Genomic DNA, 13,986 nt, shown 5'->3' with positions numbered 1-13,986 from the left:
TATGACGCCAATGCAGGTCTGTACCTATTTGGTCTTCCATTTGATTTTAATTTAATTTATTGATTACGTAAGTTATTATGTCTCTTATTTATTATGCAACACTAGCACACAAATGCAACAAAAAATACATGACGCAATACTACACGAGCACCATACAAAACAAGTCCTGGCAAGGGTCTGCAATATCTGATTGCTCTTTTTCTTGTTTGGTGATGTGATTTGATGGTATGGCATTTAGATCGGTTGTAAGGGCCAGAGAATAGCAACTACAACAACAACTCTACTGTGGTGGAAGAGTGCTGGAAGTACAGTCCACCTAGCTGACGTGCCTGTCAAGGACAGGGGATGGGATGGATTTGATAAGACTTGATGACCACAGAAGAAGATGAAGATGTGAACAACAACAACAACAACAGCTCTGTAATCTATATATAATGGAGCTAGTGAATGTGATTATGTATGTACTAGCAGGGATACCCGTGCTCCGCACAGGAATCCCGTGGATGACAGCGGGTCTGAAGGAGTATATGTCACAGTTAATTGTAAAATTGTAGAGGCTGCCACCATTATTTTATTTTTTTTCATCACCACTATAATATTATATTTTCCCCGCCATGTTTTATATGCAGAACACTCGAGTTCAAAAATGTTAAGATTTATTGCCGCATCAGATAAAAAAACCATAACGCCTCAACAATGTGAGGCTGGTTTCATGTCATCATTTGCGACTTAATTAATTCTCATCCTATTGCAAATTCCGTTGGCCCCATGTCAATCGGCTGAACTTGAAAAATTAACGTTACGCAATCAGGTGATGACGTCATAATTCGGAAACCGAAAGTCGGAAGTACAATTCTTTTACATCGGGACACTCCCGGGTACATGTTCTGTCAGCATGTGAAGTTTGGTGAGGATCAGTCCAGTACTTTTCGTGTGCATAGGTCACAGACAAACACACACAGACACACTTTCAACTATATATATATATATATATGTATGTATGTATGTATGAACGTATGGATGTATATCCGCTCTTCACCATTGCCTTCGTGGTTAGGGTCGTGGCTTGGGATCCTTGGGGTCCTGAGTTAGAGCCCCGCTGGCCACTGAATTAACATAAGAGGTGTTGACTCAGCCTGTCATCCTTCCGAGGTCGGCGAAATGAGCACCAGTGTACTGGTAATTGTCCCTGCATGTTGAAGGCAACTAAAGGATTGGCGTCAGGAAGAGCATCCCTCAGGGAAAAAGGCTTTAAAATGGTGTGATGTGACCGTTGGTTGGACAGCTGACCTGACGTCATCCACAATTGTAACCTGAAATACTTAACCTGAAAGCACCCCGAGGACCCAAACGACCCTGAGAAACTAAAAGACTTTGAAGACCCTCAAAGACCCAGAAGACTAAAAAGACCCCGAGGACCTAAAAGACCACAAGGACCCAAAATACTGAGAAGACCCAAAAGACCGAACAGAGGACTATCTGGGACCCATAGAAATTCTGCATAATGTAAAATGTGACTTCAGGTCCCTAACCGCCTTGCAAGCCCTCAACCCCCCTCCCAACTCTGTCTTCTCTATGCTCCCCCCTACCACCACATTCAAACTCCATGCTCCCCTCCAGCCTTTTCTTCAAATCCTCAACCCCTCATCCCCACCCAATGCCCTCTATTCGCTCCCCCCCAAGCAACAATCCTCTTGATTCATACTCTGTCGCATCTCTGTCCTCCCCCCCCCCGGCCAATTCTGTCATCCCCGCCTCCTTTCTTCTTCAAGTCATCAATTGCCCCAAACCCCAAGTCCTCAACCCCCTCCCCACCCAATGTCCTCAGTTCTCCCCCACAAGTACCAATCCTCTCAATTCCAACTCTGTCACCTCTCCCCCCACCCCCCCAAGGCCAACTCTGTCATCCCCTCCTCCTTTCTTTTTCAAGTGATCAATTGCCCCAAACCCCAAGTCCTCAACTCCCCCCCCCCCCAACACCCCCTTCTCAACGTCTTAATCTCTCTCTTCCAACTGCATGCACCCTCACCTCCAACTCTTTGCTCCCCTCCCAATTTTTTCTTGTTTTTAACAACATTACACAAAGATACACAGGGAACTTTGGCGCATGAGAAGGCCATCCGGCCTCTCATGCCTGTGTTGTTCCTGACTCGTTTGGTCTTAACAATGTTAAAAGTAAATTATGATGGAACGTTAAATTCACAATAACTTCTCCCTTTCTTCCCTCATCCCTACTACAATTCACGGACAGGTGTGTGTGTGTGTGTGTGTGTGTGTGTGTGTGTGTGTGTGTGTGTGTGTGTGTGTGTGTGTGTGTGTGTGTGTGTGTGTGTGTGTGTGTGTGTGTGTGTGTGTGTCACACTACCCCTCCCATAGTTGTGGGCCGATTCCATCCAGACTTGCTACAGAGGATCAGCACGATCCCAATTAGTGTATGGGGTGTTTTTTTTAATTTTTTTATACCTTTGTCAGTGGTCTTGGGGGTAGGGGGAGGGTGGAGGGGATGCAAATTTTCCATGTAAACCTGCCTCCAGGAGGGTAGTACAAGTCTTCACCTTTTACAGTACAGTCCTCCTGTCCCCACGTTTTCCAGCGCAGTGATCTGTTTTGAATTGTAAGCAGTCAATATGTTTTTGCTTCATGCACATGAATGAATGTTGTTGGGTTTTTTTTTTTTTTGCTTATACACCGCCCAAATTAAAGGTATGCGTCAGAAGAATGTGTTGCATGCTTGGAAGAAGATCGCCCCGTAGGGTGTGTTCTCTGCTCGTGTTTATGGAATAAATGGAAACAATGTCAGCAATAATAGCAATCCCATGACAAACTGAATAAATGGAAATGATGACGACGACAACGATCCTGTGACGGTTTTGGGCTTGAAGCTCCACTCCGTGACGTCATCCAGCATGGCAAGCACTTTGAGAACAAGTCTATACCATTCAGCGCAGTCCAAAAAAAAAGATCAAGGTAGTTGTAAGTTAACTTAGTTGCTGCAATCAGAAACGTAAGACATTGTAAATTATGGCCGACGAAGCTCGGCGATGATGTGCAAAGCCATGTGAGGAGATCTGAGACGGAATGTGACGCGGACAGACAGCATGGTTTTGTTTTTTGCAGACGAGGATTGATAAATTGAAGCGTAACCTATTCTCAAAAAGAGTCTATAACAGTCCCGAGGAACATCCTTCAAGGCCCAGGGACATCATTTCGCTCCTCTCGGCCACGCAGGACGGAGTTGCATGTGGAAGCAATTTATTTTATTTTATTTTTACATCTTTTTTTTGGTTTCCCAGTGACCATGAGTCATTGTCGAGGAGAACGTGCCTTGCATCACTGACCGGCACTCATCCGCCGAAGTGGAGACACGGAGCACACACAAACACAACACACGTGCTTGGGGACTCGACTGTGGAGGTTTTGATTTGCAACACTTCGTGTAACACTCAGCTTGTTCGAACCAGCGTTTGCCTTTGCCTTGGACACGTGTTGTCCAAATTGCCATGACGTGCGGAGTGATGCAGTTACATGGCACATCCGACACTGATTAGGATAAATCTTAACAAACGTACACGGTAAGGGATGTAAGAACAATACAATCCTCCTCTATTTTGAGCCATTTGTTTTGACCATTGTAACTTCGATGTGAGAGGTAACTAACTTATCGTGCCGTGTAATCGATTGCAACTCTTACAGAGCGAATTGTGTTCGAAAACCCCTTTTGGAGGTGTAATTGGCAGCGGTAATTAGGATTTAAAACAAAAAAAAGGAAGTATTAACCACTTTGTGGTTGAAAAGCTCTAACAATGTACTTGCATAGTCCTCAAACTATCCATTGATGCTTGCTATAGGATGTGCTTGAAGGGTATGCTCACTCTATGGTGTGCTTGAAGGGTATGCTCACTATATGGTGTGCTTGAAGGGTATGCTCACTCTATGGTGTGCTTGAAGGGTATGCTCACTATATGGTGTGCTTGAAGGGTATGCTCAATCTATGGTGTGCTTGAGGGGTATGCTCACTATATGGTGTGCTTGAGGGGTATGCTCACTCTATGGTGTGCTTGAAGGGTATGCTCACTCTATGGTGTGCTTGAGGGGTATGCTCACTATATGGTGTGCTTGAAGGGTATGCTCACTCTATGGTGTGCTTGAAGGGTATGCTCAATCTATGGTGTGCTTGAAGGGTATGCTCACTATATGGTGTGCTTGAGGGGTATGCTCACTCTATGGTGTGCTTGAGGGGTATGCTCACTCTATGGTGTGCTTGAGGGGTATGCTCACTATATGGTGTGCTTGAGGGGTATGCTCACTATAGAGTATACCTTGAAAGTGTGCTTGCTGTAGGGTATGCATAGAGGTTATGCCCACAAAAGGGTATGCCCACTCTCTGATATGCATGGAGGGGTATATTCACTCAGAGTCTAGGCTATGCATGGAGGGTATGCTCACAATATGGTGTGCCTTGAGAGTGTGCTCGCTGTAGGGTATGTTTGGAGCGTATTTTAGCAATACTATAGACTCACTCTTGGATATGCATAGAGGACTATGCTAATTATAGGGTATACCTGGAACAAAATATTTTCTTCTTTCATAAGATTTTAATGAGTTGAAAAGTTTAATTTTCTTTCCTTGCCTGTTTAAAACGAGTGTTCGGGCGACCTGCGACCTGTTGTTGCACATACTCGATGTTTTTCCTTGAAATCCGCGAAATTATAAAGATAATAGGAAAGCCTTCCTGCTTTGTTGAAACAATAACTTGAAGACCTTACGGTTCTCTTGGCCGGAACCAGTGGATAGAACATCTCAAACTCCTGAGCTGGCTCCGGGCCACAGTGTCAGGAGTGACGTGGGCCTGTGTCTCGTTGACTCGCTCTGTGCTTCTCATTCCCATCCCACGCCCTCCCTCCCCCCTTCTCCTTTCTGTGCTTGTCACATCGGTGAGACTCCGGCGTCTGATGCTCATTGTTGTGCTTGGATGCAAATTGTCCCAACAGGTTTAATTTGCTTTGCAATCTTGCTTTTCTTCAAGGTTTCGATGTGCTTTTTGTGGATAAAACATCTCCCTTTTGACTTCTCGCCAAAAAAAACGACATCCAGTGTACGAGTACGTTGTGATTGTAGTCAGTCCTTTATTACGAGGTAAATGACTTGATATCATTGCTATCCTCAGGTATTACATACATCCTGGAGACAGTGAAGCATGACCTTTTCATGGTGGTGGTGGTGGTGGTGGTGGTGGTCTCATGACCAGTTTGACTTGACAAGGTAGTGTGAGGAAGGATGGAAAACGAGTGTTCGTGAAGGTGAGCGTCGGTCTGCGTTGGTGGACTGGTAGAACGATGGATGGAATCAACAGAACGTTGATCGAGATATATGCTAACCTCCACGGGAAGGAAGGGGAAGCTGTTGTTGCCTGTGTTAACCCTTCGTTAACGAGCAAAAGAGGGAGTAGACGTGTCCATGCAGATACTTTGAGACACAAATAGAAATCCAGGAGCCCATTTGCTCTGAAGCAAAAATTGAAAGACCCGAATGGTGTTCCCACAAGCGTCGTGCGTTCCGTTATTTCTGCGGTTGACGACGCAAGGAGTGCATTTTACAAAATCTCCGGGGCCTTTCGTTATCCGATTTGCCATTCGTGCGAAGGGCAAAGTCTTGTGGCATTGCCATGACGACCACTGTCGCCATAGTGACTCGTGTACCGCTCCTGCTGACTGATTGGATTGCTTTTAACGGGATGGGGCGGGAGGGCCAGAGTGCCACCGTTGAAACCACCGCTCGTTTATTAATTTTTTCAGATTGATATGTTAATTGAAATCCTGGAAGTGCAGAAATTATTCAAAATAGCACAGTGATGGAAAATTTTGTATGGACATAGTTATGTATGAGCAATGACAAGAGACTGAAACTAGTTTGTGATCGAATCCAAACGTATAAATTAACGAGGAGTCGACTTTTTATACCTGCAGCATTGTTACTCCTCCATTTATTTGCTTCTGATGCAGATATTTTTCAAAATCAAGTTGGTGCATGATTTTGAGGTTCCCTGGACAAATCCAAGTTGAAAAGTATGCTTTTACTCCTGGAGACCTAAACGTACTCCCTCATCGGATACATGTCCACTGTGGGTTGGTCAGGTGAATGGATCGAATCTGCAGTCAGTCCGGGCCATTGATCTTGCGGAGCCGGCGATCGCGACGCTAGGGACAGTATGACCCCACCCACGAGCAGGAGAGCTGCTGCAGACCAGGCCACAAAAAGGGCATCCCCAAGGTCGCGTTTCATCTCATCGGGTCGATTAGGGTCATGGAACTGCATGATGATTGTTGTCGCTGTCCAGGACGGAGGCCCAGCTATGGCGAGGCCAGCCAATGCGAGAGTCAGACCGCTTCCCAGAGATAGGGTGGCCTTGGCTTGCGGCTGCTTGGCGGCACAGCTGTGGGAAGAAGAAACATGACAACACTTTAGGTACTGTGTGCAGACAAGTCGGGCTGCAAGCCGGTTTAATGGAGCTATCAACTTCCTGCTCGTCCAAAAACAAAATTTCATCCTCCAGGAACTTGCGGCTCAAAGATCAGCATTGTTTGTTTTTTTAGATCCTCGTGGAGGATCTCAAAGTCTTACTCACGTAGTTGTTCTTCATCTTCTTCTTGTGGACTTTTTTGTTTCACAGCCTACAGTTTTCATCGAAACTTCCTGAAACTTGGCGTATATATGTACAAATACCCTGCGCAGACAGTAACCATTTCTGATTTTGAAAATTCCTCCGAGAAAAAAAAGTTATGACGTCAAAATATCTCCGCTAATGGAAATCGCCTAAAAAATTATCTCCGAAACTCGGCAAGCTTTTTAAATTGTGTTTGCGGGAATCGAACAGGGTATTAGCAGAGATGAATTATCGCACATATGATACATCACTATGACGTCATAAAAATTATTTTATGACGTCATTCCTATTTTTTGACATTTTTTGTTTCACTACCCAGAGTTTCCATCGGATCTTCGTGAAACTTGCCATGTATATGCAGAAAGCCCACGCGCAGGCAGTAATCATCTCCCATTTTGGAAATTCTTCCTAGAAAAAAGTTGATGTCATAATATCGCCGCTAATGGAAATCGCCCATACCATTATCTCCGAAACTAGGCAAGCTGTTTGAATTTTGTTTGCGGGAATCAAGCAGGGCATTAGCACAGATAATTTATCGCAAACCTGATACATCACAATGGCGTCATATTCGTTTTTATGACGTCATCATGAAGAGGACGAGGATCTTAGCTCATTTGAGCTTATTTCAGATCACTGTGTTCCATTAGATTTGTTGTACATATTTCATCGGAATATGTCCACTGTGGGTCGGTCAGGTAAGCAGAGTGAGAGGATTTGTTTTCAGAATTTGAATCGTTTCCCACCTACAATACCAATACCCCCGTGGCCTGGTGTTGGCTTAGGTTTGAAGTCACATTTGCCACGGTGGCCGTGGGGTCTACAAAATATACAGCCACGAGCAATTATAGGGCGGCCGCAGTATTTCCACGGTCACACAATGTAGCAGTCACATATGTTTTTATTTTTCGGGGAGCCACACGGCGTATTTATAAATTGTGGAGACCGAAAACGTGGGGGTGCCGTACGGTCTTTGATTTGATGTCGCACGGTGACCTTAGGGCGTCCCTGCGGCGTCTATAGAATTTTCAAGGCAGACGCAAGGTGCCCGCAGGGAGGCCCTAAGACAAACGTGTGGCCAGACGGACGGTAACGAGTGGGTTTTTTTTTTTTTTTACCAGTTTTTTTTTTCGGCATATGTCGAATTGCTACAGCGAACGTAGAAATGAAAAAAGTTATAACTCCGCGTTATAATTCCACGGCGACCCCTACGGCCTGTAAAAGATAGCCAAACGGCGTAGGGCCACCCTGAGGCCACGGCAGAAACTCTGCGGCCGCCACACGTTTCTGTCAATTCAGAGGGCGTACGGCCGCCGTATCCTCGCCGTAGAGCAAATGTGACTTAGGCCTTAGCGGCAACGGCGGCTGGCTTCGGAACCTAGGGTCCTGAGTTTGAGCCCTGTTGGCTGCTGAATTTACACCAGGTGGGGTTGACTCAGCCTGTCATCCTTCTGAGGTTGGCAAAATGAGTACCAGTGTACTGGTAGAGCGGCACAGTCATGCTTCCAAGGACCGATAGCTACCTGGCAGGCCAGCTGCCATACGCAACAAAAGAACAGAACAGAGCCAATTCCCCAGGATGGAAAAAGTTTAAGTTAACCTTTAAATTTTAATTATTTCATGGACTTGAAAAAGGTTAATTATGTTGCACTCCCGGTTTCATTCAGAGCCAAAGCTCTGAGATACTTGTACCACCCACCACGAAATGGTCGTGAAACATCAGGCAGCAGAGGTTTCATTTGTCTTCAAAGAGGGCAAAATATCCTGCTTGCAAAATAAAATTTGGCCTCAGCATTATTCATGCCTGTTCTCCCATCACATCAAAAGTGAATGTTGAGCTTTTCCTGTGTGAATGCAGCACAAGAAATGGGAGACTGACGAATGCACCGACAAATTCTACCGTTTGAAATACAGTATATAATAGACGACTTCCTTATCAAGGAACTTCAACACAGAGCTCATTCGGCCCATCAAGCCATGTTTGTGGAAGAGCTGGAACACTGGACCAGGCTGTAACAAGACAAAAGGGACAGGGGAGTGTGTGTGTGTGTGTGTGTGTGTGTGTGTGTGTGTGTGTGTGTGTGTGTGTGTGTGTGTGTGTGTGTGTGTGTGTGTGTGTGTGTGTGTGTGTGTGTGTGTGTGTCTGTGTGTCTGTGTGTCTGTGTGTCTGTGTGTCTGTGTGTCTGTGTGTCTGTGTGTCTGTGTGTCTGTGTGTCTGTGTGTCTGTGTGTCTGTCTACTCTCAACATTTCTGGGCTGATTACATCCAGACTTTCTACATTGGATCAGCATAACCACAATTGGTACATAAGGGTGTTTTTAGATTTTCTGGATGGGTGGGGGTGGCAAGGAGTGGAGACGCACATTCTCTATGTGAATGTGTATCGTGTATCGCCGCTGCAGGTGGGAGAGGGTATTACAAGTCCCCACATTTTCCAGTGCAGTGAGGTATCATGAATTACATGTTTGAATAAGGATAATAACAAAAAAAACCCTGGTGCTACTAGTAATAGATAATAGGATACTTGCCTTAGGATACCTGGCACAGGTTTACATAAATAAAACTGGAGCGACACTCGGTAGAGTGCATACCTCCACCAGGCTGAACAGTTTATGTTTCGTATCCCACTGTTAGGCCGGATCTGGATCTGGATCTGGATCCGGATATCCAAAATCAAATTGGCTTATTCTTACCACCTTCCTAACTCATCCACTTAGTTTTGTCATAACCAGTCCACAACTTTTTGAGATATTGTGCGATACAGTATATCGTCTTTGGCCCGATCGGCAATGGTGACTCGTCACTTAAAAAATTCTGGTATCCGTACCTGGATCTTCACCAAAATCGAATAATTTTGTCCTCGTCACACACACACCTCTCCCCTAAATTTCAGCCCAATCCGTCCCCAACTTTTTAAGATATCCTGTTTACAGAGAAACATACATACACAATGCCTGGTGTTGGCTTAATGGTTAGGGTGGTGGGCTTCGGATCCTAGGGTTCTCAGTTTGAGCCCCGTTGGCTGCTGAATTAACACCAGGTGGGGTTGACTCTGCCTGTCATCCTTCCGAGGTCGGCAAAATGAGTACCAGCTTGCTGGTATCCTGTGTCGGAATGGCGACCCATCCAGGATTGTGTCCAATAGCCAAGGAGACTGCTTAGGCAGCACCAGCGCTCTGCACAGAGTATGGTCCCAATGGATGGATGGATATATAGGCAGACAGACAGGGGTGAAAACATAACCTTCGGTGGTGGATGTAACAAGTTTTTAATCTACATAATATGGAACCTAATCTGCATTTTTATAACCATGAATGTCTCTATCTCTATGGTATGCACGAGTGCATCAGCGGCACAGCCACGTCTTCAGAAAAATTACGCTACCTGCAGTCATAGGCTGTATACAAAAGTAGAAGATGCACTAGTATTGCAATTTAAGCGTCTTCATTGTTCCAGTGAAGCTGTTTTACCATAGTGCTCTGTAAATACCCTATTAACACTTGGCTTTGTCGTTTCTATCCACTGGTTTGTGCCCTGCTCAAACACGCACTGAAGAATAACACATTTTCAGTGTTCAGTGCCAAGTGGCGTTATTGCGTGGCCTGCGGCACAAACACTCTTCGATGGATGACTTGCAATGATGAGTTATGCAATATTAGTTTGATTTTTTTATTTTTTTTTTAAACTATGAGCTAGTGGTTTTCACCTTTTGTGAGCTAAGTTACCACCCTTCCTGCCTTGCCACCCTCTGTCCCAAAGTGCTTCCTCATTAAGTTTCCTCAACAACATTGCCGTATCAACCACGCTCAAATAACATCCTATCTGGGAGCACTGACATTTATACTCGACTATCTTTCCCCGGTCCGTTGTCGGCTTTTTACCGGGTACACTGCATGCCGATGGGTGCAATTGCAACTGCCAGTAGACCGAGACCAAGCCCGAGTGCTGTCAGTCCACGTGCCGCCTGCATCTCTCTTGGCAAGCCGAGCATGGAGCCATACGCTTGGCATTCACTTTCACCACTGGTCCGCGCCACGCACGCACCCCACAGGCCCTCCCAGGCTGACTCGGAGCGGACGAGGTTGGCGCCAATGTGGGCTGAAACTCGCCACTGGGGCATCATCGCAGCAAGGAATGCCAACGCCAATCCCAGCAAGGCGAGCACGAAGCCGCTCATCTGCTGGGGACTATTTGCCATCTCTTTGGCCTTGGATGACAATGATCTTCAGGAAGGAATACCTGCATAGATTTAAAAAAACGCATCATTGTTAATTGTTCAAACTTCTTTTGGTCTCGAGCTTGCCACTTTTTTTTTTAAAATATGAACCATCTGCCATGCCTACACAATGATAGCTTCACCTCCAGCCCACTGCAGGTGCATAGTGATTAGGAAACCAGAAGAGGGTCACGCAGAAAGGCTGGGTTTTGAAGATCATCTATAAAAGGGCATAGCAGATAGGCCCCATTCCCCATCCCCCACCCCCCCCCCCCCCAAATAAAGATAAGCGAAGGTATCCAGCTTACCTGTTTGATTTGGTTGCAGCACTGCAGTGTCTTCACCCCTGTGTGCTCAACACAAGAGACAATGGTTTGTTTGGCATTTGAGGTGTCTAGTTGAGAGGTTCTGTGTTTGGCTCTTTTCAAGGACTCCCATGGGGAGGAGATTCGAGTCTCTGAAGCAGATGAATAATATTTCTTTCAAAATACAATTGTCCCCTTCTGCTCATTTCAAATCAAAGCTCGAAGCATGAGCATCAAATTACCTCGATCTGCATATTCATTGTTCGGTGCCGTGTGTGTGTTCGACCTCGTGTTGTCAAGGACGCTCTCGAACCATGTCCTCTTTTTGGTTCGTCTTCCCCACGAAGTGTTGACTCGAATGTTGTTTGCAGAAAATATGAAAACAAATGCATTAATTCTTACTTTTGTTTTCCCATTTGTTGTCATTGTGTGATTTACTGTATAAGGCACATTTGTAAGGACGTCCTTGTATTTGTTTTGGTGACATTGTTTATTTTTTTCATGGATGATGCATGCATGCCGTGTTTAAGGTCACGTTGTCAAGTTGTATCCGTGGTAAATAATTATTTGAGATGTGCTGTCTTCCACATCTTTGGAGTTGATTCACCGTAGTTGCAGGAAATGTAACTTCGCCGTAGATCTATTTGCAATACTTTTGAGGCCTTATTTGAATGGCTTTATGAGGTGTAACTTTGGAACGGCTTTGTAGGTTGTGGTGTATAACCACATGGGTTTTGGATCTGTAGTTGCATGCCTTAAATGTTTCTTAGAAAGAGGTGTTCTTTCTTTTTAAATTTGGTGTACCATCAATATAAGTTTCACAATCTCCTGCAATGCTACTTCAGTATCGCAGATAGGTTCCCTTTTGGTCTTGCCCCCTCTATCCTTTCTTTCTGAAGATCCCCCCTCCCCCCCCCCAGTACCAGTAACCCACTTCTGGTGAAACTTGTCAAATCCAGGCTCACTTTTCACTTCCATTAATTAATTCTTCTTCTCTTGGTGTATTCAGTCTCATTCTTCCCTCTGGGGCTTCAAGATGGCTGTTCACTACCTCTTCAGGTCAACCACCATCCATACTTATCTTTTCTACCCTCATTAGTCCTCCTGAATCCTGCCCTTACCTCTCTTGGTTATGTATCTCCCACCCACCCCACCTCCTCTAATTTTTTTTTTTGTTGTTCCATCCCCAGTTATCCCTTCCTCTTCTTTCAGCCCCTTATTGCTGCGTTTGAGGTTTCATCCAGCTTGGTTATCCCCTGTCGTCCTCCTCTTCCCCCTGCCCTAACTCTCATTCTTCCCATCACCCATTTATCCCCAAGTGTTGCTCTGTTGTGTCCCTCCATCTTTCTATTGGTGTGTTTACCTGTTCTCCACTGTGTTCGTTCTGTTCTTTATTCCATCTTTCATGAGCCTGAACTTTGTACATTTAAAAAAAAAAAACTTTTATTGTCTTGAAACTTTTTAAAATGAGCACTTGTATTGCCTGAAAGGTCATCAATGGTGGGGTGATTAAACAGGAAACTTCACACCAAAGATTTAATATTCACAGTAGCCTCACACTGATACATCAGGATTTCGAGCCCTTGGTGGTTTCTCCACTCTCGCAATCGATGAAGCTAAAACCTGTGGTTTATTGATTTATTTTTGGCTCATTACCTCTGCCACCAAAGGTGGGCCGAGGTTACGTTTTCACCCCTGTTTGTCCGTCTGTGAGCAGAATATCTCAAAAAGTTGTGTACGGATTCAGACGAAACCTGTTGGACATGTTGGGTGTGTGACAAAAACGAATTGATTCGATTTTGGTGAAGATCCAGACCTGGATTTGATTAAAAAAAAATAATAATAATTTCCTCCCCCCCCCACCCCCCCTTCTTCACAGATTGGGATGAAACTTGGTGGACATGTTGGTTGTATGACAAGAACTAGCTGATTAGATTTGGTTATGGTCCGGGTGCAGATCCGGCCTATCAGTGGGATACAAAACTAAAACTAGTTGGCTTGGCCGAGGTTTGCGCTCCACCGAGTGCCCTTGCAGTTTTTGTTGTGATTTTTGTAAGTAAAAAATAATTGGTGACTGAGTTAAGGAGTAAAGTTAAATTTAAAGATCATTCCATGTTTGCATACATAATATGTAGATTGCTCTTATTCATCATGAATGGCACATTTACTTTGAGGGTCTGCACATAGTTATCAGTAGGAATTCCTTCTCATCCCCACCTATCGACCTTTCTGCTGACGGTGTTCCCTTTGTATTGGATTCAGATCGAGCTTTGCACAGTTGATCTACCGTTGCCGTTCCTCCTCCAGGTCGATGTGGGGGTTGTGACCTTTGTTCCACGGATCAAGCCATACATAACGCAACCGTTTCCTGTTCTCAACACCTTGATCCGCTGCCTCTTCCACATGAAACGAAAAACCTGCCGCCGTGGCCTCGAGTAAGACCCACATCCCATTCTGCCTCAGCTTCATTAACGCACCATGCCTCCTTTACCCTTCAACCTGCATTTGCACCTCACCTTCATCTTTCGAAACTCTTCTCCACGGCAAGCCAACAGATGCTTCCGAGTGCAGAATGAGAATATTTATCTTCGCTTATTTTGTAAAAAGAAAAATTAATTCAAAGATCTCTGTTTGCCTACCCTCTCACACAGGTTGCTTTTCCCGACAGAAGAGCGGCTTGAGCGCACGGAGCAGTTGTTGCGTTCGGCGGACGTGTCTCCTAACACGCGGCCCATACACCTGACACTTCCTCAGATATCTGCTTTGTGTGATGCCTACGTCGCAGCCTGCCAGGACAATGCAAT

At 45.2% G+C, this 13,986-nt stretch overlaps 2 protein-coding genes across 7 annotated transcripts in view; one reads left to right on the top strand and one right to left on the bottom strand.

Moving 5' to 3' along the window:
• Positions 1-13,986, top strand: part of TFB1M (transcription factor B1, mitochondrial) — a 41,698-nt gene that overhangs the window by 26,292 nt on the left and 1,420 nt on the right. For all 6 annotated transcript variants that reach the window (XM_085858474.1, XM_085858475.1, XM_085858476.1 and 3 more), the window contains 2 exons: positions 13,490-13,617; positions 13,834-13,986. The exon at positions 13,834-13,986 is cut by the window's right edge and continues 1,420 nt beyond it. In XM_085858474.1, coding sequence (XP_085714600.1) covers positions 13,490-13,617; positions 13,834-13,986 — 281 coding nt within the window. The remainder of the gene's footprint in view (positions 1-13,489; positions 13,618-13,833) is intronic.
• Positions 4,857-12,023, bottom strand: LOC147011624 (claudin-4-like). The gene is made up of 3 exons (XM_085858478.1): positions 11,186-12,023; positions 10,543-10,900; positions 4,857-6,433 (listed from the first exon to the last, which is right to left on the bottom strand). Exons 2-3 carry the CDS (start codon positions 10,857-10,859, stop codon positions 6,088-6,090), a joined length of 663 nt encoding a protein of 220 aa, XP_085714604.1. The 5' UTR covers positions 10,860-10,900; positions 11,186-12,023; the 3' UTR covers positions 4,857-6,087.

The sequence above is a fragment of the Eptatretus burgeri genome, chromosome 15 (genome assembly GCF_056783735.1).
Source record: "Eptatretus burgeri isolate ZD-2024b chromosome 15, Ebu_testis_v1, whole genome shotgun sequence".
Taxonomy (NCBI): domain Eukaryota; kingdom Metazoa; phylum Chordata; class Myxini; order Myxiniformes; family Myxinidae; genus Eptatretus; species Eptatretus burgeri.
The sequence above is the reverse complement of the archived record's forward strand: the minus strand, read 5'-3'. Positions and strand labels throughout refer to the sequence as shown.

Coding starts and splice junctions, on each gene's coding strand:
- LOC147011624 (XM_085858478.1), bottom strand. CDS start 10,859: ATGGCAAATAGTCCCCAGCAGATGAGCGGCTTCGTGCTCGCCTTGCTG. Junction 6,434..10,542: donor ATCGGCATGCAGTGTACCCG/GTAAAAAGCCGA, acceptor TTCTTCCCACAG/CTGTGCCGCCAAGCAGCCGC.